The following is a 27,539-nucleotide window of genomic DNA, read 5'->3' as shown; positions in this document are numbered from 1 at the left end:
TGTAGACACACACACAGACGCACACACACACTGCTGATGGGAGAGACAACCCCCCCCCCCCAATATAAGCACTTGTTCACATGCATCACTGCACGTCTCCCTCATATGCTGCGGCAGAGTGGAGAAGTCGCTCTAAGCGCTGGCTGTTGGGTAAATGGAGATTGATTCTGTCTGGGTGCACGCAGCTGCAGAATTAGGGATAATAGAAATCACACACACACACACACACACACACACACACACACACACACACACACACACACACACACACACACACACAAACAGACGCAGTGTATTTCACAAACACCAGATCAGTCAGGAAACTTTCTGTTTCACCTGCATGTCAGCGCTTACTCTATCCCTCCTGCAGCTCTCCATGCTTTGGCACCTCCTCTTTTGAAATGACCACTTTGTTTCCCTCCAGTGACGTCATGTGTAGACTCAAACACAGAGTCCTGAGCAGCTCTGAAGTTTCTTTCCCTCTTGTTTAAATGTTTCATCCGCTCTCATCCTGCTCTCATCGTCTCATCCTCATGTTTTGTTTATGTTTCCTCTCTCCTCTCTCATCCCTCTCTGCATCACTCCATCACAGTCGGACCATCCTGTAAGTACTCATTTCATCCCATTCCTGCATGTGTGTGTGTGTGTGTATGTGTGTGTGTGTGTGTGTGTGTGTGTGTGTGTGTGTGTGTGTGTGTGTGTGTGTGTGTGTGTGTGTGTGTGAAGAGAGTGTGGACCATCCTGTAAGTACTCATTTCATCCCATTCCTGCATGTGTGTGTGTGTGTGTATGTGTGTGTGTGTGTGTGTGTGTGTGTGTGTGTGTGTGTGTGTGTGTGTGTGTGTGTGTGTGTGTGAAGAGAGTGTGCGCACACATAGGGGACCCTGAGCACACAGTCAAACCTCCTGATCATTGCTGCCTCTTTTCAATCAGTAACACGGAGTGATCAATTAGTGTTTAAGCACCTCAGGAGTCGCTGGGAGTGGGAAGCGTTTGATTTTGCAGTCATGCTTTAGCACGCAGAGGCGGAGCTTCATTACCACGAAGAAAGAGCTTCCATCAATACCAGCTATTCAATTTAGAGCACAAACACCCCGAATGCATAAAACATGTAATGAATAAGAACCACAGCCGATAAAAGCCCAAACATCCTAAACACCATCCAGTAAATAAGTGCTGCAGAAAGTAGGGATTAATCATGCATACGCTGACAGCTTAATTTGCTCTCTGGACAAAAAGAAAAAACGGCCTCTGCTCTTACATATAAACACTAAATGAAGAGTTTCTCTGCTCGACTGAGGAGGCACAGTGAAAAACAGTCAGAGCAGCTGCTCGGAGCACCAACAGCTTCTTCATGGTAAATATGACACTGACCTACAGAGGAGACAGACACGTCGTTAGGGAGAGGAGACAAGATTAGAGAGTTTGAGAAACTCTGTTTTTACAACGAGACACAAAACAATGAGAGACTTATCAAAGAGTGATGAGAGCTCTCTGATTGTTTCACTTTGATTGTTTTGATTCTGTTCTTTGTTTTGTTTTTCTTGGTTTGTATTTTTGTATTTTTGTTTCGTTTGACTTTTGTGTTTATTTTGTCATATTTTCACTCTTTTTTTGCTTCTTTGTCTATTTTTCTTACCCTCATTTTTGTTAGTTTTGATCATATTTTTAACATCTTTTTTAAGTCATATTTTCTACCTTTTTGTCATGGTTTATTTCTTTTGCTCTTTTTTTCATTTTAATTTTTTGATCATTATTTTTGCTTTGTTTATTTTTTCTTCTTGTACTGCTACCATGAAAAAAAGGATGCTCACATGGTTTTTCCCTTATTTTCCCTGATGTGCAGTAATACCTCAGAGCAGGAGCTGCTGAAAGTTTTCCTATATATTTTTTTAAAGTCTGTTTTTTGATGGCACCAAGTTTCTGAAACAAGGTTTGAGTCTTTGCTTTCATCAGACACTTGTATGAATTCAGTCGTATTTGAAACAGACCCTAACCCTGTTTTTAACAGACCATGTTCAGAGACTAATCTGGAGCAGACTACTGCTCTCACAGTGGGGGTCTGGGGGTCTTGGGTCACAGTTGCAAGTTGTGGGTTTGTGTCCAGTCAGTCAGTCTTTTCATTTTGTGGATTTATATTTCTCATTTCCCCTGAAGCCAACTTCAGTTTATTCTCGATTTTAAACTTGGCCTTTCATTTACAAATGTTCGTGTGTCAGGAACAGGAGGAGGCTGTGGACTCAAAAATCCTCCTCTAAACTCAAGACGTGCAAAGATGAGTTGTGATTTATACACAGAGAAACAACCATGTCCTCAGTCATCATTTCATTCCTAAACATTGACAAAAAGACGGTTAGAGAGTTTGAGAAAAGAGGAGAAAGCTGCAGGAGCTCCAGTGAGTGTTTACTCCAGTGTGTGTGTGTGTGTGTGTGTGTGTGTGTGTGTGTGTGTGTGTGTGTGTGTGTGTGTGTGTGTGTGTGTGTGTGTGTGTGTGAAATGTGCTGTCTGCATCAGCGTGGGACTGTGACAGCTGCCTGTCAGATCGAGGCCCCTCGGGACCCCCTGCTGGGAGTGTGTGTGTGTGTGTGTGATAGCTTCAATATGTCGGTGTAAATCCCTTGTCACATGCAGATGGGGGTGTGGAGGATGTAAGATGCTTTAGCGTGTAGCACTTAGTCTGCTGTTGGTCTGTGAGTGAGGAACATGCTGTTTGCAGCAGCAGCAGCAGCAGAGGAACAGATCACTCTGATGTGCTGTGGAGGGAGCTCAGTGTGCGCTAAGGAGATGAGTCTGACACTACAGCACAGCAGGCTGCTTTGTTGGCTTAATCTGACGTCTCGTTGCAATACACAGATACTCATTAGCTGTGGTTCAGTGACATTGTAGCCTCTTGGAGAAGTGTCTAACAATTTAGGGTCTGAGTGATATTAAAGAGGGATGTCTTTGCTTTTTTTCCTAGTCTCTATTCTGACCCTCTAGTGCCCCCATAGTAGCTTTTCATGATTCACAGCTTGAATAAATCTGTTTCTCTCTCCCTGCTGTAGTAGAAAACACTTATTTCAGCCATTGTCCCAAACTCTTCATTTTAACTGCTGTCTCTTTAAGGCTCCCTGCTCCACAAACCCCCTCCCTTCTGATTGGCCAGCCCTGTCAAAGCCTGTCGGGGTCAAGAGCTGTGGTCAGGCCTTGGTATTTGAGGCCCACCCCTCTGTCTTGTGAAGATCTTGTGAAGGTCGGGTGCTGTTTTTGAACCAGAGTGTTTGGATCAGTTGGCAGACAGGTTCAGGGATTTCTACAACGTATGAATAGATAGCTGTTTAGAAATCAGCACAGGTTAACTCTGAACATCCAGCAGTGTTACATTGTATCCATGGTTACGATATAGGAAAACAGGATACTCCCTCTTTAATTTCTTTCAAGCACCATATTAACTGATGAGTACTGACAGTTGGTGTTTTTGTTGTTGTAGACTCAATCTGTGGGTCAGATGTTGTGTCTAAGGGTGCAATCACTCTGGCAAGCCGTACCATGCTTAGACACACTTCAATCCTAAATTCCAGTTCCCAGTGTGTCCACAAGTGTGCCGTGCTTGAGCTCTCCTCTGCTTTGGCACTCTTCCAGAAGGGACTTCAGCGCGGTTCACCTCATGCAAGAGCACAAGCACGCAGACACGAGGTATGATCCACAGCTGATGTAGGCGAGCCGAGCATGGACCTTAAGTAGTACAGCACGGCGTGAGTGACCAGTCTTACTGCGCCTGAAGCTGTAGTTCAGCTTCCCCCCAGTAGCTGTAGCTGTAGCTCTGGTTAGTATCTGCTAACATAATGCTCTGGAGCTCTACTACCTGGATGTAAACAGTCACAGATGACAGGTGTCTTCTTGTAGTGTGTCATGGGTTGTCATTATGTTGAGCTATAGGTCAAGTTGTCTGTCGGCTGTTTCTGCTTCAACTGACCTATAACCCCCCCACCAGAGACATGAGGAACCAGAACAGGTCTGAGGACGTTAACCTGCACAGAGGGCTAAGGGACGCTGGAGTAGACCTTTACATTTCTATGTGCCTGTGTCTGTTGCCTTGGAATATCCGGGGTTAATATCTGATTGTGAGGTTTAACCAGAGCTGGATGATGATGATGATGATGGTGATGATGATGATGATGATGATGATGATGATGATGATGATGATGATGATGATGATGATGATGATGAGAGTATAACCCATGGCTCTAGGATGTCTGATGCAGCTCAATCAGGATCCATACCACAGTATCTAAAACATGAGTTGTGTTCTTCATAGAGCAGCGGTCTCTTCCTGCACTCAGACATTCCAGGTATGAGTTTCTAGAGATTATCTCCCCTGACTGACACACACCGCCACACGTCCTGCACATGCAGAGGACTGTAAGCCTACATGAGTTTGATCTGGCTCTCTCTGCAGGATGCTGCTCACCTGATCTGCAGCAGCTCACATTATTTGCATTCTGCTGTAAGCAAGCCTTCCCCCACCACCTATCCTCACCCTTTAAAGCCTTAAATCTGAGCGGGCTGATTCAGGAGTTAAGCACTGACCTCGTGTCGCCACTTTGCAGGAGAACATTTGGTTTCTCTCAGACAGAGACGCTCACAAACACCCAGAGAGTTCAGGCGCTCCTCCTTCACTCTGTCAGCTCTTATCCTGAACGCTGTTGACATTTTAGTCACAGTCCTCGTCTATTTTTGCCTCCATCTTGGCATGTTAGCCTTGTTATGTGTTCTGCAGCACCGGCAACATCCAGCGTATGAAAGAAGTCTCCGGGCTCCTTTGAATTCCCGTCTCAAGAGTTTCATTCTTTATTTAGACGTTCCCCAATTTACCTCGCTGTCACCTCCCTGCAGTTATCAGTTTATGCTGCCTCACTTCTGCAGGCCTGGTTATAGACTTTAGAGGGCTGGAAAATTGAGGTGCCACTGTTTTTTGATAAAGAAAGTTGCGGCTTCTTTCATTTCTGAGGGCACTTGAAAAGGCCTCGTACCTTCCAGCATGAGCCCAGAATACTAAACAGCGGCGCTGGCGCACAGACGCAGCGTTGGCTGATTTCTTCATGTATATTTCAGCCGCTCTGAAGCAACCCATCTCCTCCTTTCCGTCCCATGTGAGGATGCTTTTGTTCCTCCCTGCCCTAAATCTAAAGCTCAGTGTCGCGCCGAGTGCACCCATTATTGCTAATTATTTATTAGCGCCTGAGGCGATGTGCCGACTTGCCTCCTCAAATCAAACATTGTTATTCTCCAGACGGGCTGTGAGGAACACCAAAAACGTCTTTTTAATAGCCTGAATAATCCAGAGCCGCTCTGTATTTGGGTCAGAGTTACGTGGTTGTTACAGGGCTGACAGGATAATCTTCAGGTGTTGACAAGTTTCTGTCAAATTACCCGCCCAGCAGCGTGCTGTGACTCCGTGTCCTCTCCTCTGTGTGTTTGTCACAGCTGTTTGTGCACAAGTCTGGAGATGTATTACATAAGACGCAGGGAGATTACAGAGCCTGGCTTTGATATTCCAGGCCTTGCGTCAGCCTTGTTGGGAAGTCCTGAAGGTGTCGAGGAAGAGGAGGCAGGACCTTTCTCTTACCCACCGTGTTTCACATTCAAGATCGAACAATATCGTTTATTCAGGGCTGATACCGATATTAGTAGTCAAGGAGGCCGGTAACTGATGTGAAGCCAATATTTACATTTTTTTTTTTTTTTTCTGTTAATTTTTCACATGACTTTGACTTAAAGTGTTTTGACCATCAAGGGCTTTCATAGTGTAGACAGAGAAACTGCAGAGTGACAGCAACAAGCAGCTCCTGAATATTTACCTCCACTAAGGAGGTGATGTTTTTGGGAGAGTTTGTCTGTTTGTCTGTGAACAACAACATAACTCAAAAAGTAACAAACAGATCTGGATGAGTTTTCAGGAAATGCTCAAAATGGGATAAAGAAGAAGTGATTACATTTTGGAGGCGATCCAAACGGTCACCAAAATTTCTGACAGATGTAGAAACACGATCCATATCCTGAAATGTTCTGGATACTAAGATGTGGAATATGAAATATGTACTGGGTCATCATCATTTATAACACTGTCAGGTGACAAATTATTGTACAAACCTGCAGCTAACACCAAATTGTAGCAGACAGTCTGCTGAAAGGGAGTATAACATTAAAGTCGGACTAAAGTGTAGTGCTTGGTGGAGGTCTGTGCTCTCTGAGGGCTTTTCTAGTCATTGTTGAAATCATTTCAAACATTTTCCTGCAGATATTGATCAGAGGAGTGTTTCTGTTTGTCTGTGAAAGCTATGATAAGTTCTAGGGGTGAGTATTGGCAGGAACCTCTCAAAATGCATCACAATACTTGGGTCACGATACGATAGTACCACAAACACAACATCACAATGTTGTGATGTATTACAATACTCTAGAGAGTTAAAAGAAAAGATACAGATGATGTTTTTGTCAGTCAAAATGTTTCTCAAAATAAAAAGGACCAAGGAAAACATCAATGTCTATGGCCTTCTGACTCACTCAAAAAAAATAAAAATAATTGTTATCAAGCTTAAGAATTAACTATTTTAAATGTGCTTTGAGATGAAATTTATTATACACTCTATTGGCAACATACAGGGTTGTAGCTCTTCAGCGCCATCTAGCACAGTGAAAGTGGAGGAATCGTATTTTACTTCAACTCGGCTAAGATTTATGATTTGTACAAAAATATCAGAATTCAGATTTGAAATATCGATATTGTATCAGAGGTCAAAGTATCACGATGTATTGCTGCATGGATATTTTTTACACACCCAAAATAGGTTTATAGACAGCGATATAATTAGGATGCTAATTGCATTAGCCCATCAATGGGATTTTCCATTGACATTAGCATTTTTGCTGAAGCTAGCTTGTCAAGAATCACGCTCCTTCGCTAAGTTAGGCTGTGCACATCGTTTTCAGTTTTCTGATGTGAAATAAGAGTAGACCCATTATCAGCCAGGCCGGTGATGGGTCTGTCCCTGCTTCACATCCACAGCACTGAGCGCGCCCTGACCTGTAGGGTCAGCTGACATGGACATGACCATGTCTCCAGCTGTGGTTTCTCCTGAGGCTGACACGTGCTCTCCTCCTGCTGAGTGCTGAAGCTGACTCCAGGACAGCAAATGGCAACATAATCCCCGAGGCGCAGGATAAAACATGTATGACAGGCATGAAATTAAGCGCACACACTCATCTCAGGTGAGAGATTACGGCTGGCAGGTCTCAGAGAGGAGGGCTGCAGATTTGGGCAGACAGGGATTCCTAATCCAGACCGTGCACCAACATTTGAGCGCTTTGAATGTATCTGCAGTCCTGTTTCCTTCAAAAAGGCCTGGCTGCTTATCTTAAGCTGCTTTCACACATGCACTGCACTCCTGGAGATCACCTTGTGTGAAGGAGGAGCGTCCCCATCAGATGACCTGAGAGCTCAATCTGATGGAGCAGCAGGCCTCTTCACTTTCACATCTTCAAACTCTGTCTCTCTGTCTTTCACTGCCTCCTCCTCTTCCTCTGATCCTGGGGTTGTCCTGAGGACGGCTCTGTGTATGAAAAACCGAACCCACCAGCATAAATGAAGAGTGTTTCTCTAACTCTTTACTGGAGCAGGATGTTTTGGCTGCTTGTTAGAGACTCTCTGGGAATCTATTTGTGAAAAAAGCTCAAGTTTTCAATCTGACTTCTCCTCATTTCAGGACTCAAACTCTTACTCTCGGGACCAAAGGAAAGAGAGTTTGTCACACTGTGAGTGCTCAGTGATGAAGCAAAGATGGATTTTCTTTGAGCCCTGCGATGAGGACGTTGTAAATCAAGTTTCCTGGAGGAGACAGCACCCCAGCTGTGGTCACATTTTGGGTGTTAGCTTGATCTTTCTCTGGAAATCTTTCCACTAGTGTTGTCTTGGTTCCTGGGACCTGCACATCCACAGATAAGGCTCTCCATGGGATGTTAACATCACATGTAATGTGCTGTACAGAGGGCACACAAAGACAACATGCAGACCGTGGTAAATACACGTCAGGGTGGAAATCCAAATGACTCACGGGGACGCTTGGTTGGACTCTAACCTCTTTGTGGTTTTGTTTTCACCGTGACTCCTCCAGTCCTGTTTTCCTGTTTCTCTTCTCTTCTCCTCCCCCTGCCTTTCTCCTGCTCTCTGTTTGTCTCTCCGCTAATTGAGACAGAGAATGAAAGAGGAGCAGGAGATCAGGTGGGAAGATGAGAAATCAATTAGGACCACTGGTGGAGGGCATCATTACGCATTCACACACACACACACACACACACACACACACACACACACACACACACACACACACACACACACACACACACACACACACACACACACACACACACACCCCTCTGAGGAGAAAGGCCTGTCACTCGCTACACAATCAATACAAATCAAAGAGAGCACTGTGTGTGTGTGTGTGTGTGTGTGTGTGTGTGTGTGTGTGTGTGTGTGTGTGTGTGTGTGTGTGTGTGTGTGTGTGTGTGTGTGTGTGTGTGTGTGTGTGTGTGTGTGAGCTGAGACCCTCCTGCTTCCATCTCTGTTCAAAGAGGGGTGATTAGCTGGGCACTGGGATCAGAAAGATGACCCACAGTGGGCTCCTGTGGGCTCCTGTGGGCTCCACACCAAGCCACAGGAGATGGATGACTGTGGGCCGTACACTGATCAATAATCATCTGTATCAGGCTTCATCATTCACAGCCAGAGGAGTCAAGGTCATGGACGCTCTACTTTCAGTGTGTGTAGAGGGACAGGTCTCTGTGACTAAGAGGGTTGGACAGAGTTCTGATCCGTCCTGATGCTGTTGATCAGTGTTCACACTTACCAGACCCCGATCTTTAAAACTCTCCTGATTGATGCAAAAACTGAAGAACAAGGGGCTCTGCTCTCTCTCTGCGGATCACACGCTCTGTCCATGAAATTGGAGCAACAAACCAGAAAATCTAGCAACTGAAGCCGGCTAAAAACAGTGATTGAATAAGTTTTCCTCATTTCTAAGAAGAACGAGTTTTACCTGCTTTTTAGTTTGACCAATACAGGGTCATTTTCTGAGCTGCAGAGACTGTAATGAGGACGCATCAGACGGAACGTCACCACTATCATAAGCCATCAAAGCAGTGTAACATGCTGCAGTGCTTCAGATTGAAGAAGCTCTTTTCCTCCTCAGATTCTTTCTCAAACCTGAGTCACATGAGGATCAACCAAAGGTAATGTCGGTGAAGTGAGTCTGAGCTGTCAAATGATTTTCCCTGTCCACTACCAACCAGACCTTATGCAACATGAGAGCACTACAATGACCCTTTCCCACCAAAAGATCAAGTTGGTTTAAAGCATGATCTTCTAAGATATTCTACCCATCAGCAATGAGCCAAGTTGGAGCCACGTCATCAGTACATCACTGCAAACGTAGCCAAAGACCCAAGGATGCTCAAAGCAACAATGAGGAGCTGATTGTAAGCATGGACTGCTGCTTGAGTTTCTCCTCCAGTTTAAGTTTGAGTGAGAAACTCCAACAAAACATCAGACGAATGAGCAGCTGTGGTTTTTCTTGGACTGGAATCAGTCTTAGCTCCAGCCCTGTCAAAAAGGGGTAAATGAAGCGTCGCCTGACATTAATGGTTTTGTCATGGGGCTGATTCCAGTTATGTTAGCATGACATGACGAGGTGAAAAAGTTATATATATATATTACACTCATTCTTATATTAACTCATTGGATTTCCAGCTGAGGATTGCAGGAGAGGTAAAAACACAGGATGTCTTTGGAGTTTTTCCAAACACTTGGCTTCATTTTTTACAACAGCTTGATCTTTTCAATCTGTAGTAATGGGTCTATGACTAAATATCTGAACAAAGTGTTTTAAAGGGAGAAGCAGCTCTGGGTAGGATCTGGATTAACACATTCTGAGTTAGTGGACGTACCATCTCCTTAAGCGTTTATTTAACGCTTTAATGCTTTAATTTAACGTTTCTTTGGGCAGTTTGGACAAAGTTCCAAACTCAAGACCCGACAGTCCGCATGAGGAGGCAAACACACTGTTTATGTGTGTGTGTGTGTGTGTGTGTGTGTGTGTGTGTGTGTGTGTGTGTGTGTGTGTGTGTGTGTGTGTGTGTGTGTGTGTGTGTGTGTGTGTGTGTGTGTGTGTGTGTGTGTGTGTGTGTGTGTGTGTGTGTGTGTGTGTGTGTGTGTGTCTCATTGTGTTTGTGAGAGCCGTCAGTTATGACTTGTTGTCACTGGTGGTCTGTAACAGCTGTCACATTCTCACTGTATGAGGACCACTCAGCTCACACACACACACACACACACACACACACACACACACACACACACACACACTCTCTGAGAGTGTTCATTCCTGCACAGCCCTGATAACCGTCTCTTTCTCTCTTCTCTGTGATGCAGTGCCCCCCCAGATTGTGGTGCGACCCCGGGACCAGATCACAGCTCCAGGCCGCACCGTGACTTTCCTCTGCGGCACCAAAGGAAACCCTCCGCCTGCCGTCTTCTGGCAGAGAGAAGGCAGTCAGGTGAGGAAGTCACTGGGACAAATATCAAAGTGGGCCCTGAAAGACGATGATGGCTAGGAGCCCTCTGAGCCACCAATCAGGGCTCCGTGGTTCGTTTGTGTCTGACAGTCGCTGTGTTGGAGGATGGTGTGTGAGTGGCAGCAGGGCCCGTGGTTAAAAAGGACTCCACTGGTGAGAAAAGCCTCTGTGACCAAACTGAGAGCTGAGACAGCCGAGCCATGGGGAGTACAGGGATGTGTCAGAGGGACAAATCAGTGGGAAGACATCCAGTTTGATCTCCAATAGATCAGACAGGGATTTGAACTCTGGACCCTGTTCTTCATTTTTCTGGCCACAATCACGTATAGTAAAGAGAAACTTATATCAGCTCACAGGCCTGAAGTTGGGAAGGCGGTGGGAAGGCAGTGGGAAGGCGGTGGGAAGGCGGTGGGAAGGCGGTGGGAAGGCGGTGGGAAGGCGGTGGGAAGGCGGTGGGAAGGCGGTGGGAAGGCGGTGGGAAGGCAGTGGGAAGGCAGTGGGAAGGCGGTGGGGGCTTCTCTCTTTTGTCTTTTCCGAGATGATGATCAGAAAATGTTTCTACTCCACTCCCAACCCTGGAGTCTGCCAAAAGTTACACAAAAATTAGAGACAAAACTGTGAACAGTAAACCAGCAACTCCTGCTGCTCCTCAGCTTTTTGTAAGACGACTAGATTTACAGTTTGAGCCTGTCAAACCAGAGCGAGTTTATTTCTGCGACATGATCACATGTTTGTATAACCATAAAGGAGCTTTCTTTCTGTTTTATGCTAAGCTAATGTCTTTACACGCCACTCTGGCCTGAAGGAGCGCCTGCATGTGTCTTTACTGTAATCTTCCTTTCTGTCATTCTTTGCTGTTACCACTCTGTGCTTCAGTTCAGGGCTACGCTGACTCACACACACACACACACACACACACACACACACACACACACACACACACACACACACACACACACACACACACTCGCTTAACTGCACAATCACACACTGCACTTTCCCCATTATCAACACCGAGTATTATTCACCAAAGCGTGAGTCTGCACAGGCCTACGTGTCGTCAGAAGTGTGTGTGTGTGTGTGTGTGTGTGTGTGTGTGTGTGTGTGTGTGTGTGTGTGTGTGTGTGTGTGTGTGTGTGTGTGTGTGTGTGTGTGTCAGTGTGGGTCTGTGCACACATGGCCAGCCTACGATAAGCTGTGCAGCTCTGCAGCCTGTTGGAATGCTCTGAAAGGCCTGACGAGAGTGTGTGGGTGCCGGTAGCATGGCTCCCAGGTAGAGATTAGAGGGGAGGGGGTGTGAGAGTGGAAAAAGAGGCCTGGAAAAAAGGCGTGTGGGAGAAGGAGAACAAGGGCGGAGGAGGGAGATAAAGAGGATAAAGCATGGAGGAGGAGGGTAGCACGATGTGAGTGTGGCTTTGAGGAAAGAGATGCATGTTTCATTCTGGGGGATGAAAGAAGACAGAGCAGAGAAGGGAAACTGTGGAGGGACACATGTTCTCTGTGCCATGGCATGTTAGAGAAAAAAATAGACAAGTTGTGTAAGAGTGGAGCTGGAGCGGAGATCGCTTTCTCGCTGAAGGTGGAGAGTTTTATTCAAAGCAGCTGACGCTAACCTGAGTATCAGAGTACTGACAGGTTTTGGTATCTGCAGGAAAGGCAGTCAGTATGGAGAGCAAAAGCAGGATGAACATGACCCAGTAACCTGGACTTATCCTCTTCCTGTTTTCTGTTTTGCAGATCCTGCTCTTTCCCACCCAGGACCCTGCTCAGTCGGGTCGTTTCTCAGTGTCGCTGAGCGGGGAGCTGACCATCACTGACGTCCAGGTGGAGGACACAGGTTACTACATCTGCCAGGCCATCAGCGTGGCTGGGAGCATCCTGACCAAAGCCCTGCTGGAGGTGGAGAGTGGTGAGTGAAGGAACACACACATCACATCGTCTGAGGACCCAGCAGCTCCTCACACACAGATGTACGGACACAAATGAGAAAAATCCTTCAAATCCGGCTGAAACTTCATCATTAGTCTCCCAAATGAGGGAGCAGCAGGAGTCCTGATCTGATGTAATCAAAAGAGACCACTGCTGATGGTTTTATGCAAATACCCCTCTGCAACATATGCTCCCCTCCTGCACCCACACACCCACCCACACACCCACCCACCCAGAGAGGAAACAGGGGTTTAGCGCTGCTGTGGATGCACCGTGTGGACTGTTAGCTGATGCTATCACAGAATGATGATGAGGCTGCGCTCTTGCTCAGTATGCAGCCGTACAGTGAGTGAAATCTTCTGTTTATGCTCAGTCATTGAGAGGTGACAGCTTTGTGAGGAAGAAAAAACCCAAGGACGTTCTCTGACAAAGAGTGTTTCGCTCCTCTCCACAGCGTTTATGAACACTCCTCTTCAGCCTGAGAATGAAATTATTGAAGATGCACATTTACAGGCAGAGGTGCAGCTGCATCAAAAAGTGTGTATTAGGGCAGTTTTTCTGTAGTAAGTTATGTATACACTGATAGAAAACCCAGGGACAAATCTATTTAACAAGGCCTCTTTTTAAAGAGTGGTCTCAGAAGAGTGTGCCACTTTAACAAAACATTTTGCAAGTTTAAAGCACATTCATCTTCCATATTTGATAAAGATCTGCCAGCATTCATTTCATGCTGACAGAATATGTGAATACTGGTGTTTTGAAATCATTCAGTCTCTTTCTTAAAGAGGGGGTACTGACTTTTTATCAGTCTTTATTCTGTCCTTCTGGTGCCCCCCTGCTCTCTGTCTGTTACTCTAGGCTGAGAAAAATCTTTTTATTCCATCAAATGATAGTGAAGTAACAGGAATAAAAACTTTGGGCCAGTAACGATCGTAGCCGTGGTCCTCGGCCCTCTGTTTTAAGGCTGAGTGGAAGTGGTGAAAACACACCCCTGAGAAACAAGTGGCCGCTTGATTCCTGCTGTGTCGTAGGCAGATGTAAGAACTGTTCATTTGCTTCCAAGATGCTCGCTCCCATCATTTCCCTTTGCTGGGCCCTTTTGATTTTCTTGAATGTTTGCATGGAGTTCATACGGTGGAGCATTCTGAAAACCAATAACCATGCTTCCTTTGGACTCTGCCATCGTGTCAGCGTGTGGGGTGTATCTTTGGAAAACTGTCATATCCCTTTCTTTCGAGTTAAGTCCCAGTTTGTCTTCATAGTGCTCTGTGTTCCCCTTAACCTCACAGAGGATTCAAACACCCCTTTACTAAACGTGAGCAATCTAAACCAAGTGTAAAGGTGGACAATTAAGATGGGCCCCAGCTTTAGTGTTTAAAGAAAGCAAGATGAGGCTTTTAGCATGATAGGGAGAGCAGGTATCTCCTGTGCAGAGGCTCCAGTCCTCTCTGGTCTGAGGCTTTACTCACAGTACCAACATGGTCTGATGTGTTTCCTCCCTCCTCTGCCCCACACATCCTCTGTTCCTAATAAGCTGTCCTAACATATAAAAGCAAAAAGACCCCCAAAATCCATTTCAAGTCCCTGTGAGGACTTTTGAAGTGATTTTGCAAAGATCTCATTTCTAGATGCCTGATCATAATCCACAATTTAAAATGAGATTTGCAGGTAATGAAGCAGAATACTCCTCTTTAATATAATGACTGTTAGTTTGGAAGCAGCTAGAATCCAGGGTTAGGCTTCACAAACTGTAATTTCAGGGTTTTAAAGTCCAAAGAAATCACTTTAACTTATCTTACATTAAGAATCAAGTGGTCCATCACCCTGAGAGAAGGACTCTGTGTGAGCCTTAACAGCCTGACAGAAATCTGTGTCATCCCTGAGAAAATATAACTGGAGCAGCACCTCAGAGAGGAGACCTCACAGCCTCTGAGAGGAAAGTTTGTCATGGTGAAAGTTTATAAATCACCTGTCTGAATCATCACCTGACTGAATCATCACCTGTCTGAATCATCACCTGACTGAATCATCACCTGTCTGAATCATCACCTGTCTGAATCATCACCTGACTGAATCATCACCTGTCTGAATCATCACCTGTCTGAATCATCACCTGTCTGAAACATCACCTGTCTGAATCATCACCTGTCTGAATCATCACCTGTCTGAATCATCACCTGTCTGAATCATCACCTGACTGAATCATCACCTGTCTGAAGCATCACCTGTCTGAATCATCACCTGACTGAATCATCACCTGTCTGAATCATCACCTGTCTGAATCATCACCTGTCTGAAACATCACCTGTCTGAATCATCACCTGTCTGAATCATCACCTGTCTGAATCATCACCTGTCTGAATCATCACCTGACTGAAGCATCACCTGTCTGAAACATCACCTGTCTGAATCATCACCTGTCTGAATCATCACCTGTCTGAATCATCACCTGTCTGAATCATCACCTGTCTGAATCATCACCTGACTGAATCATCTTTGCTGTGTCTGCTGTTACTTCATCCATGGATGGATGTTTTTTTTTAAGTAAAGTTAGTTTATTGGAGTCTATTTGTGACCTTGAATCTCTTGCCCTCTTACTCTGCAGCTCCTTCAGACCGCGTCCCGCCTATCATCCGCCAGGGACCGGCCAATCACACGCTTGCTCCTGGCTCTACCACTCAGCTGCACTGCCACATCCTGGGCAACCCCATCCCCAGCATCCAGTGGGAGAAAGACGGCCAGAGGATTCTGGGAAACGATGGGAGAATCAGCCTGATGGACAACGGCACGTTTCAGATCACCAACCTGCAGGTATGTTAAACACAGACCAGGTGTGCTCCCATCACTACTGCTCCACTCGAGGCTTTTATTTTGAAAGGACATCAGCCTGGTTTAACGGCAGTCTAAAAGTTGATTTTGGAGGGGACCTGAGCTCTGTACGTGTGTGTTCATTCCCTCTCTCTGATACTTAAAATTCAGTCATTAAAATCTTCCCCCACCGTCATGTGTCTGTATTTGCACATCAAACGCCGAGCAGGCCGCACTAGGTAAACAGACGCCACGTGACGTAAAGTGTGGAGCTCTTAAACAGCAGAGACTTTTACTACCAACCCCAAAGATGAGACGCTACGAGCAGTGGCGAATGTGGCAACAGCCGCATCTGTGAGACGTGATCCTCATGATAATGAGCGCGCGGGGCCATTAGCAGTCGTTAGCTCCGTCTTACTCTGTGCTAATGAAATCCTTTCTACCCAGAATTCCCTTCAGGCCACGAAGCAGCACCTGAGGTCACCGCAGCCTCGGAGAGAGGCGAGGAGGCTCACACGTAAATTGATTGTGGGTTCTTAATGATTAACGATCGCTGAGAGTCGTAATTAAATCCTCGATACATCAGCACAAGTGAGGCTGTGCCAGAGTCAGAGAGAAGAGAAGAAGAGAAGAAGTCAACGCTCGGCGTGGATTTTCTGTCCTGTGGGAGTTACAGGAAGCCTACAGCTGAGAGCAGCTCTGGAGCCTGTTTCAAACTGTCAGACACACACACACACACACACACACACACACACACACACACACACACACACACACACACACACACACACACACACACACACACACAGCTTCTCTGCAGGCGTTGCGTTGGGTTTGATCAGAGCTTCCCTCAGTGGTGATGGTGTGTGTGTCTCCCAGCAAACAGAACAACAGATGTGTTTACCGCTTCTGATTTCAGAAACATCAAGCTGGACCTGTAGAAACCGGTCTGGTCTTGTGTTTGAGATGTTGTCCTGCCTGTCAGGGTCTGGACTCTAGTCCATCACTAGGGAAGGAAGTTGTAAAGGCCTTTGAGTGAAAACAGTCACACTCCAGCTTCAGAAAAATACTCATTCTGTTTATTTCTTCAAATATCAGAGCTGTGCTCTCTTATCTATTGCTTTTCACCGTACCCCAGATTTTAAATACTCAAGGACACGCTGATCCTCATTCAGCCTCGACACAAACACTGATGCCTGGGTTCTTACATCACACTGATACTCTGATCCAGGACCAGTAAGTGGAAAAAGACTTTGGCTATGTTTCTGCAACATGGGGCTCTTCTCACACTGAAAACTTCAATGAAAAAAGTGACTGAATTCTTTGTTGCTGATAAATCTCTGCCTAAAGATTTTTAGATACATTTTCAAAAAGAACAGCAGTTATCATTAAAAACCTGGAAGCAGCAGGGATTGGTCAGAGATTAACATTTCTGTGTAGATGTTGGAGAGTAATTACATGATGGGTAAAACCAGGCGTTTCTCCTCCAGAACAATGAATCCATGACCTTCTTTGTTATTTTTACATTTAAATCCACCATTTGGCATTATTCCTCTCAGCTGACAGTGTTAACTGCTCCGTTACTGAGTCTGTTTGGTTGAACATTTCAATGATTTTTGAGATGATTCCACTGAATCTGAAAAGTTTGTGCGCTGTGAAGAGCTGGCAGCAATAACTTGAGTAGCTGAGATGTTTCCTGCAGAGAAAAGTGGCACATTAACCCACAATCCTTAAAGCTTCACAGCTGTAAGCACTGCCTGGTGTCACAAATATCCATCGCAGCATTAAGACCAGCAGTCTGTTTCAACGTCTCCTCAGGTTTGTCTCCAGCGCCTCCTGAGAGAGACTCTGACAGGAGTTAAAAATACTACCATCACAGTTTGTCTCCTCACTAACTGTCCTGACAAACACACATTTCCTTCTTCATTCAGTGCTCCTCTGTAAGGTCATCCTTAAAGAGACACTGAGCGCAAACATTACCACAATTAAAAGAGAAAACAAAGGCTTCAGCAGCCGCGACACACGTTAACCCTGAAATCATCAATCTAAATAAGTCCATCTCATCTGGGCCCCGCGAGGAGGACAGATGGTCCGTTTGTTCCTCGAACCCTGGCATTGATAGGATGCCATTACCCTGGGATCTCAGCCAGACACACACACACACACACACACACACACACACACACACACACACACACACACACACACACACACACACACACACACACACACACACACACACACACACACTGCTGTCCCTCTCCTGTGCCAAGACATCCTGCACAGACGGGAAGTGTGTGTTCGTGTGTGTGTGTTGGGGGGTTAAAGAGAGGTTCAGGATGAACTTCTGCTAAACGATCCGTGTGGAGAAAGGGTGTGTGAGAAGGACGAGGTAAAAAAAAAAAGGACAAAGCTGGAGGAGTCACAGGAATCGAATTAAAGCAGGAGAATCACACAGCTCATGCGTTGACTTTAATCCCAGAGAATGCATCTTCTAGCCTGTAATCTGATTTCTCTTCAGCACCCTGCCCGGTAAAAAACACTGACATCATTATCAACCTTCTGTTTGCCTGCATTGTGCAGACAGCTGATACCCGCTAACTGGGTGTTTAGCAGGTGGTGGACACGGAGAGGAGAAACAAACAAGGTTCACACATCACTCAGTTTGAGTGGCAGATGGTTTCAGGGCGCGGTGATAACCGCAGAAACAAACTCATCTGACTTTGGATGAGGGACCATGGGCTCATTAGAGCCTGTCCTCATGTCAGCGTGAACCATTCTGCACGTCCTCTGAGAAATGAGGCGGTAACCAGCATGCTACGCTCAGAGAGGTGGAATGTTGATTTTACCTATCCAAGTAATAATGTGGAAAAAACATGAAGTCAGTCTAACTGAACTGTCTTACTGTAAAACTACATGATATTACTACATGACATAACCACAACAACAGTATGATGGATTTACTGACCCACCTTAAGTGAACTTAATATGACCGAGTTCAGCTAACTTAATGAAACTGACAGCATGTTGTAACCGTGAGTGAGGAGGGAGCAAGGTGGATATGACACCCTGCTGCACATTTGGTGAAGCACAGGGCACAGACTGTCTGTGCCCCACATGGCATGTGTTGGCTGTATGCACTTCATTTTAAATACTGCCCAAGAATTGATGTCCTCACAATACCTAAGAAGAACAATCCAGATAAAATTCAAATCAAAATTTTCAACAATTAACAGGTATATATAGTCTGTCCATGCCATGCACAGCACAGACAGCCAGTCCATGCCACATGTGGAACAGACAGCCAGTACATGCCACCTTAATCACAGATAGTCAGCCAGCTCTTGCCACTCAGAGCACAGACTGCCAGTCCATGCCACATGTAGCACAGACAGTCCGTTCATGTCACATGGAGCACAGACAGCCAGTCCATGCCACATGTAGCACAGACAGCCAGACTATGCCAAGTGGAGCACAGACAGCCAGTGCAAGCCATGTGGAGCACAGACAAGATGTACCCCCCTGTGCAGCATCTCATTGTTTGCAGGATCTCATATTCACTGTGTTCCCTCCTCAGTCACGGTTACACAACGCCGTAACAAAAGCAACTTGACTGAAACCGTTACCTTAAAACGTAAAGCTTGTCTTTCTTATGAGTTGAATTTATACAAGGTGATTATTGGAAATGGATAGTATCTCATAGTAGAGCATCTCTGTGTGCCCGTTGGATTGTCATCCTCATAAGGGACAGTCATGAGTGAGGTAAGGTGGATCATGAGTCTGGAGGAAACTCTGCACAGAAAGGCCTGGATTCAGCCAGCTCCAGTAGCACAAGCTGCACCACCAAAGGATGATATGTAAAATATTCTCAGATTAGCTCTGGATCTCCTCCCTCTCCTCCTCTCCCCTCATCCATTTTTCAGCAATCTGTTTCTCACAGCGCCCAGAGCTGCCTGCCTTGATTAATAGTCAGGTGTCCCGCCTGTTTACCCCCCGCCCCCCTTACTGCTGACTCCCCATCCGCTGATCAGACGCCACCATCTGGAGGCCTTCTCCTCACCCCTCAGACAGACTCAGCCGGCCCACGGGTCAGCTGAATGTCAGGGCCTGCAGAGCGAGAGGCGGAGCGGGCTGGATGTTGAATGGGAGGAGAGTCACCTGTCCCGTGTCCTGCAGGACGCTCTGACAAGCCACTTAGGCCTGAGTAATTCCTCTGTCAGCGTTACAGATGAGCCGAGCTCCACGCAGCAGAGGAGGGTGGCTGAGCTGCTCTCTGATTGGCTGTGCTCCACACACTCTCTGTATAATGGAGGAGCTCCTCAATGAGCTGTTCACACGAGAAGAGAAGAGAAGACGACCACGCTGATTGTGTTTCATGTAAAGTGATGAAGTACACAGGAGTGAAATATCTCACAGCAAAACAGATTAAAAGCTCATTAAAAACTTTCCAAACACACACACACACACACACACACACACACACACACACACACACACACAAACACACACGCACACACATACACACACACACACACACACACACACACACACACACACACAAACACACACACACACACACACACACACACACACACACACACACACACACACACACACACACACAGGAGAGCTTTTAAAGGGAGGCAGCAGTTCCTGCATGTGCACTTAAAATTAATTCATCTGCCTCCACCGTAAACGGAGCCAGGATATCACAAATTGAACTTCAATTAATCCTTTTTAATGAAATACTTCCAGAAATGATTTGCAGCTTGAGTTTTGAGGCCTATCATCAGTGGGAGCCACATGGAAATGCTGACTCAAACCAACTCTTTGTAAATCTTGTTTGAGGTATTGAGCTGGAGTTTGACAAGATGCAGTGAAGGACCCAGACAGAGCACTCAGGGAGGCTTTTTATCAGAGCAGGACAACAAGACCAGCTGGAAATAGACACTAACCTATTCGTTGAAGAAGAAAAGTGGTAAAACAGCAGCAGCACTGCAAAAATCTGAGCATGGAGAGAAACAGCAAGCAATCGACTGAATGTGAGGCTGAAACTGAACAAAATGATTCTCAAAAATAATCTTTGAATGAAGAGACAGACATCTGGAAACTCAGTGAAAAAGAAAAGACAAACAGGCACAGGATGAAGAGGAACACAAACTTTTTACATACAGGTTGGGGTAGGGACAATGATCACAAAGGAGTGAAACATATCAGAGGTGGAAGTGAAGTTTTCTGGAATGAGAGGAGAGGTACTACCTTACAAGCTACAGCCTGTAAGGTTTACACCACAACGTTTCACCCTAAGACACAAAAAGCGCGGTGAAAGACTCACAGAAACGCTCCGTCAGCACTCATCCTGTGACAGACATGGGGGCTCCAGTTTGGGAGTCTAATTTGAGTCCCGCCTAAGTTGGCCTATCAGGATTGAGGACACTCTGATGAGCTCAATCCCTTTTGTTGTCATGGTAACCATGGTAACCACTTTACATCAGGTGTTTGCCTTGCAGCATCATGCGGTATCACTTACGACAATGGCGAGCAGCGGCAGACCTGCAGCTGCTGTACCATTTGTTATTACACTTGGTTATAAACACAAAAACAGGACGACTCCAACAAACGGACGGATCGCTGCAGATGACCAAAGCTCATCAGACTGATTTTTTTAGAGACTTGAGACTTGACTTAGACTTTCAAAACAAAACATGTGAACATCTCTGTCCAGTGAAGAATGGTAACAGGAGCAGGAGCAGAACTGTTAGACTGGATGGATGGGTGGGTGGAGGAAACCGTGACAGAGGGAGGAGGATCAGGACAGGTAAACATGGCACACAGCCAGCGCTGAGTGTCACATGCTGGTTTGTTTTCATGGTCAGCCTCAACGTTTCTGTGACTGCAGAAATGAGAGTTTGCAGGTTTTGATCTCCTCAGTGAAGCAGCAGAAACCATGAGTGGAGATGTTTCCTCCCTCACACTCACTCTGAGAGACTCCCTGCTGAGGAGACCCCCGACACCTCCTGTGTTCGCCTCATTTCACAGCCCGGCTCACTTTTGGCTCACCTCCCCAAACATTTAACAGCCAGCATTTATGTGCTCACACACACACACACACACACACACACACACACACACACACACACACACACACACACACACACACACACACACACACACACACACACACACACATACCCATAGGCTCATCTATCACACACCTCTTAATTACATCTGCCCTGGACCTGTCCAGAATACTGAGTATCTGCTGAGCAAAGACTCGCTCCTCACAGATTTCAGACGAGCTGGTCATTAAAATTCTGTCCTTTGATCCTTTGACTCTCCTCCTTCTTCTCCTCTTCCTCCTCCTCCTCCTCCTCCTCTGTGTGTGAATTTAGAGAACATAAAAGCTCCCAGATTGACTTAAGTCCTGACTTCAAAAACCTCCTCTGAGATTTGATCACTGCTGAAGTGAGTACAGTTGACGTGATGTCAGAGCTGAAGCAGCGTGTTGGAGCACATGTCTGAGGGTGCGTTAAAATGCACTTCAACAGTAATTGATTCCCCAGAGTAGCTTTATTCATTGTAAAGCAGTTATGATGGACAGATTAAGATAAACTGAGTTTGTCGACTGAATTTTGCATGAATTTAAACCTTGTCTCATTTCACATCTGTCGATCATTTATATGAGCCGTGTGTCTTAAAATATCAATCGACCGAGACAGGGCCGCCTAAACTTTCCGGTCTGTCACCCCCGCTGTCCCTCCATGAGGTCAAATGTTGCTCACAGCTTCGAGTCAGCGCTGATGGACTGATCCTAAAATGAACATCAGTAAAAGACAGCCGCAAAAAAACCCACAATTTGATTTATTGAAGGACGTTCAGAGGCTGGAAGCAGAGGACATGTAAACTTTGCTGCTTCAGCAGACCCTTTCATTTATCCATCGGCTCAGGGGTCATGTGACAACACAGAAAAGCAGAAAACTGATGAGATACTGTTTATTTACTTGATTTCATATAAATCTAGCTACTGTTTGAATATAGTTTTGTAATCTTATGATAAAATATGCTATTTTTCAACGTTAGAGCGAATGGATTTCTTCTTGGAAGGCGTCTCTTCGCTGTTGGTGGAGTCTCACAGGGTCCTGACCCCATCTTTGGGTACTGCTCAGTTCTCGGTACACTGTGTCTGGACTGGTAGGCGAGGGTCAGGAGTAGTTCAGGAGGTGGATGCAGTCAGCGTCAGACCATGGTTGGGGGGCAGGGGGGTGTCTTCTGGGAAAATAATCTGTGCCTCTCATCTTTTTCTAATCGAAGAACAGCGTCTCTCTGACCTGAAGACCTAACACCTGGATTTTAAAGCTCAATGCTAACGCTAACAAGCTGCCTTAACGATCACTGAGCCATCACTCTCAGCTGCTACACTGCAAAAACTGAAATCTTATCAAGTGCTTTTCTCTTAGTTTAAGTTAAAAAAAAGTCTTATGATACTTGATGTGAGTTATTCAAAGAAAAAATAAGGTCAGAACTGCTTGCAACAAGTACTAAAAATCAGCCAATAGAACCAGAGAAATTTGCTAGAAAATTGGCTTAAAACTGGAATATAATGTCTTAATACAAGTAACTTTTCTCTTGTTCTATTGGCAGATATTTTTAACTTGTTCCCAGTAATTCAGACCTCATTCTGTCTTGAAATAACATGAAACCAGACATTTTTCTAAACTGGTTGGGTGAATGTGGCTCAGGTTTAGTCTAGAAAGACATTTTGTTCAAAGAATAAGACAAAAACACTTGATAAGATTTCAGTTTTCTGCAGTGATAAAGAGGGAAAAACTGCTTAGCTCAACAGATTAGTGTCAGATTGTTGTCTGTTGGTGAGGACAGATCCCACTCACAGGATCCACAGATAGCATTTAACACCTGGGTGAATCATCTGGTTAGAGATAATATCACATTAGCTAAAGATTGAATGAGTTAAACTTAGAATAATCCTATCAGCACTAAACAGACCAACATGTTTGAGTTTTTATGATAATTGTTCGTGACGATGTGCCACATTAAGCTCAGAGCAGCCTCTGAAGGTGTGGGATGGACTTCTCTGACCTTCTAACCATTCTAACATTTTCTCTCCCCTAAAAAACCTTTAAATTCAGATTGTTGAGTTTATTTATAGAGCAGATAGGACACAGTACCTCTTCAGGGTTGCAGCTAATGGTTTGTTTAGATGATAACAACTGTTTTTGCAAACATTACAACAAACTGATTTGTGATGAAGGTGATGGACTCAGTGAGCCAGAGGAAACCAACGGGAAACAGGTGTGTGAATGTTGCAGCAGTACAACAATAGTCATTCTGTCTTTGTGATTCTGTCCCTGTTGTTAGAAACACACCCCTGATCAAAATCTTAGGACCAGTTGAAAAGTTGCACAAGTTTAGATTTTGCCCCGTTGGATCTTAAGAAGCTTCCAAGTAGAGTTTCAAAATGCAAAAAGGAGTTGTGTCAGTAACGTTGAAGCCATCAGGACATCAAGGTTCAGGTTTTTCTCCTCAGAGAATCAAACTTTCTTCACCTTTAGTGTCCCATGTTTGCTGCTCTCTGAAAAAGTCCAAACGGCCAGTTGTGGTGTTGAAGGAGACGTGTTTTGTTCTTAAAGCTCTTCTCTCTCAGACAGCATCTGAAGGTTACTGGGCTGCAGTCGGCTCCAGTAACAGCCAATCAGATCCTTCCACTCAGCTTTGGTGAAATGTTTTTGGGTCTGCATCTGGACTTTTTTGTTCCATCACCCTCAGGATCTTTGAAGAAATCCAAAATGGCAGTGTGACGGCGTCCAGCCTCAGCAGAGAGGACGTGTTGTGAGGGGCCTTGCTGATGCAGCTCAACAATCGACCACGTTCACAGAGAGGAAGCTTTTTAGCCTTCTCCATCTGGAGGTCATGACAGAGAGAAAACCTGACAGGAAATCACTGAATCCATGTTTGGAGCAGATTTTCTCTTTTAAAGGCGGAGCTCTGACACTTTGGATCAGCTGATGAACAACCTACTTTACCTCTGTTGTTTTCAGTAAATTGCTTACTTAATTTTTTTAGTCTCACTCCCTTTTCTTCATTTTGCATTTTGAAGCTCTACTCAGAACCTTCCTTAAGTGGTCTGGTGTTCAGATTTTGATCAGGAGTGTATGTGCACAGTTCATATCCCCGACACTATGAGCTGTCGTCTGTCTGCTCTCAGAGGTGACAAGTTCATCCTCACACCAAAAGAAGTCAGAAAGACAGGGTGATGTTTTTAAACGAGCTTGTTTTAATGTGATACTGAGCACCGGCTGCTCTCCACCGACCCTCACAAAGCCGGTCTTTCTTTGATGCTAACGTGGAGAGAGTCTGTTGGCGGCTGCTGTGTGAACATCAGCTCTGTGCTGTGCCCGCGTCTCTCCACCTGAACCTCCCTCTGCTCTGTGTTCTCAGTACAAACAGTCTGCTCTGAGAGATATGACATTTAGTCTCAATCACTGCTAATGGGTGCATTAACATGGATCCACAGTCCCACTCTGCCTCACACACACACACACACACACACACACACACACACACACACACACACACACACAGTGACACACTGAACTAATGATACACGTTTTGCTGTTGCCAGGAAACGGACTCGGGGGTTTACACCTGCGTGGCTTCCAGTTCCAGCGGAGAGACGAGTTGGAGTGGAGTGCTGACGGTTAAAGGTAAAATGACTCAAACATGCAAATGACAGCTCCAGGAAGACGAAGCTTTTAACAAAAATATCTAAATGCTGCTGAAAATAGCAGTGTCCCAGAAACAGTCATAAATACCAGGCTTTTATTTATGCTCCACTGATCATTTCAGCTGACAGTGTCTGCGTAAAACCCATAAACCCATTTCAGTCCTGGATCAGAGAGTGGAAGCAGATACATGAACATTAAAGACAGACGGTTGTGGTTTTTTGTCGGGCTTTTTTCTGCTAGCTTTACAAGCTCAAAGAAAAACTACTGGTGTTTTTATTTAAGCAGCTGTCTCTTTAAGGCTTTCTGCTACACAAACCCCCTTCCCTCTGATTGGCCAGCCCTCTGGTGGCCTGTTTGGGGAAGAGCTGTGCTTTGACCCTGTTTTTTTAAGTCCCCCACTCACTAAAACTGAACCTTGAACTCACAATACAACAGATGACCCCAGGAGATTTCCCTTGATAGCATGTTAAACATCTCCATATATGGTCACTTCCTTCTCTAGAAATAACAAGATGGCAGCTCAAACAGAAAGGCTGTGTCCAAGCATACATGTAAGAGAAGCTGGACCTTTTCTGTCCTTCTGTGTCTGTCGAAACGCTTTGTGAAGCTATACCTTGTAAAGACCCCTCCCCACACACGCACACGCAGACACGCACACACACACAGACACACACACGAGTGTGCGCAGACACACACACACACACACACACACACACACACACACACAGACACACACACACACACACACACACACACACACACACACACACACACACACACACACACACACACACACACACGAGTGTGCGCAGACACACACACACACACACACACAGACACACACACACACAGACACACACACACACACATACACACACACACACACACACACGAGTGTGCGCAGACACACACACACACACACACACACACACAGACACACAGACACACACACACACACACACACACACACACACACACACACACACACACACACACACACACACACACACACACACACCCTGTGAGGCGTGACTTTGTCAGATAATTCTAGCTGTGCGGTTTCATTAGTGGTGTTTTTAATGACAGAGTAATGACTTAACAAGCTGCTGTGATGACACCAGAGTTTGTTATTGGTCTGTTAATGCTTAGTTAAGGTCTAACAGCTGTGGAGAGAAACTCCAGCGTGATGAGATTCTGTTAGATGTGAGGCAGTTCGCCTGCAGCGGCACTGATGCAAATGTTCAGTCAACATTAACAGGATTACACCGAGGACATTATGAAAGGCTGATGCTAAAGGGAAGATGTGAGGGTTTGATCTAACATGCCTGTGCGTCTCTCTGGTTTCTTCTCTCTCTGTGTCCACAGACAGCGCAGACTCCTCAGGGGGGCAGACCACAGAGCCCTTCCAGCTGCCAGGCCCACCTCACAAACCCATTGTCACAGACGTGTCCAAGAACAGCGTCTCTCTGACATGGCAACCCAACGCTCACGAGGGCGGAGCCGCCGTCACGTCGTACATCATCGAGGCTTTCAGGTCGGTTCATTTACAGCCACAGGAGTGAATTAAAAACAGTTGATTCCAGGGAATCTTCATGCCTGTCAGGAGCCAGCGGGATGTCTTCATATTCATTCACCAGTTCAAAGATTTCAGTCCTCTGAAGGTCGTTTCTGTCCATTAGGACTCACGGCCAAACTGCTTCCTTCGGCCAAATCTCAGGGCTCACCAGCTTGGTTTGACACAAGCTCACCATAAAATAACGACATTGTGACATTTTATCATAATGTCCCGAACACAATTTCTGTAAATAATGTTGTAGTGATGGTGGACACTGGAGCCTAACTGTCAGACAGAAAACGGACAGAAGAGCAGAAGAAAGATAAACAGGGGAGAGATAGAGCAGGAGCTAATGGCTAACACACTGCTAAAGGCTAAAACTATAGACTGTATAATTAATGGACGTGGTCTCTGTGACGTCACTCGTCTGTTTCTGAAACAGATGTAAATTGGCTGTAGTGGCCACATTGGGAGTGATGCAGGCTTTAAGTCTCCACACTAACAGCTACAGGGCACCAGTCAGTCATGTGAGCTAAGCTGTCCCTCTGATTGGGCAAACTTGCGATCTTAAGATCCTCTAAACTGCAGTCAGAAATAATCTCACCTCCCGTACAGTGTGTGTGCCATCAGTAAAATCAGTGATCTAGACAGGAGATGTTTTTCTTACCAGGCTGTAAATATGTTCATTTCTGCCGTAAAAACAGCTTTTTTTTCTTGGTGTGTATGTGACTTCTGGTACTCCCAGACACTCAGATTTTAGCGCTTCTTCATTGGCTCATATTTCTAGAGCAGAGGTTGCTGTTTCACTGAAACACGAGCTAAAGGCTAAAACACAAAGCTGCAGGTTAAAACATGAGCTAAAGGCTACAACACGAGCTAAAGGCCAAAACGCGAGC

The 27,539-nt window shown here is 45.5% G+C and overlaps 1 protein-coding gene across 3 annotated transcripts in view; it reads left to right on the top strand.

Annotated features, from left to right (window-relative positions):
- robo3 (roundabout, axon guidance receptor, homolog 3 (Drosophila)) overlaps window positions 1–27,539 on the top strand; it is a 213,670-nt gene that overhangs the window by 166,591 nt on the left and 19,540 nt on the right. For all 3 annotated transcript variants that reach the window (XM_074671880.1, XM_074671879.1, XM_074671881.1), the window contains exons 7-11: window positions 10,466–10,590; window positions 12,346–12,517; window positions 15,143–15,348; window positions 24,986–25,067; window positions 26,454–26,622. In XM_074671880.1, coding sequence (XP_074527981.1) covers window positions 10,466–10,590; window positions 12,346–12,517; window positions 15,143–15,348; window positions 24,986–25,067; window positions 26,454–26,622 — 754 coding nt within the window. The remainder of the gene's footprint in view (window positions 1–10,465; window positions 10,591–12,345; window positions 12,518–15,142; window positions 15,349–24,985; window positions 25,068–26,453; window positions 26,623–27,539) is intronic.

This window comes from Halichoeres trimaculatus, unplaced genomic scaffold, assembly GCF_033239565.1.
Source record: "Halichoeres trimaculatus isolate MK-OKI-2021-1 unplaced genomic scaffold, fHalTri1.1 fHalTri1_scaffold_6, whole genome shotgun sequence".
NCBI classification, from domain to species: Eukaryota; Metazoa; Chordata; class Actinopteri; order Labriformes; family Labridae; genus Halichoeres; species Halichoeres trimaculatus.
The sequence above is the reverse complement of the archived record's forward strand: the minus strand, read 5'-3'. Positions and strand labels throughout refer to the sequence as shown.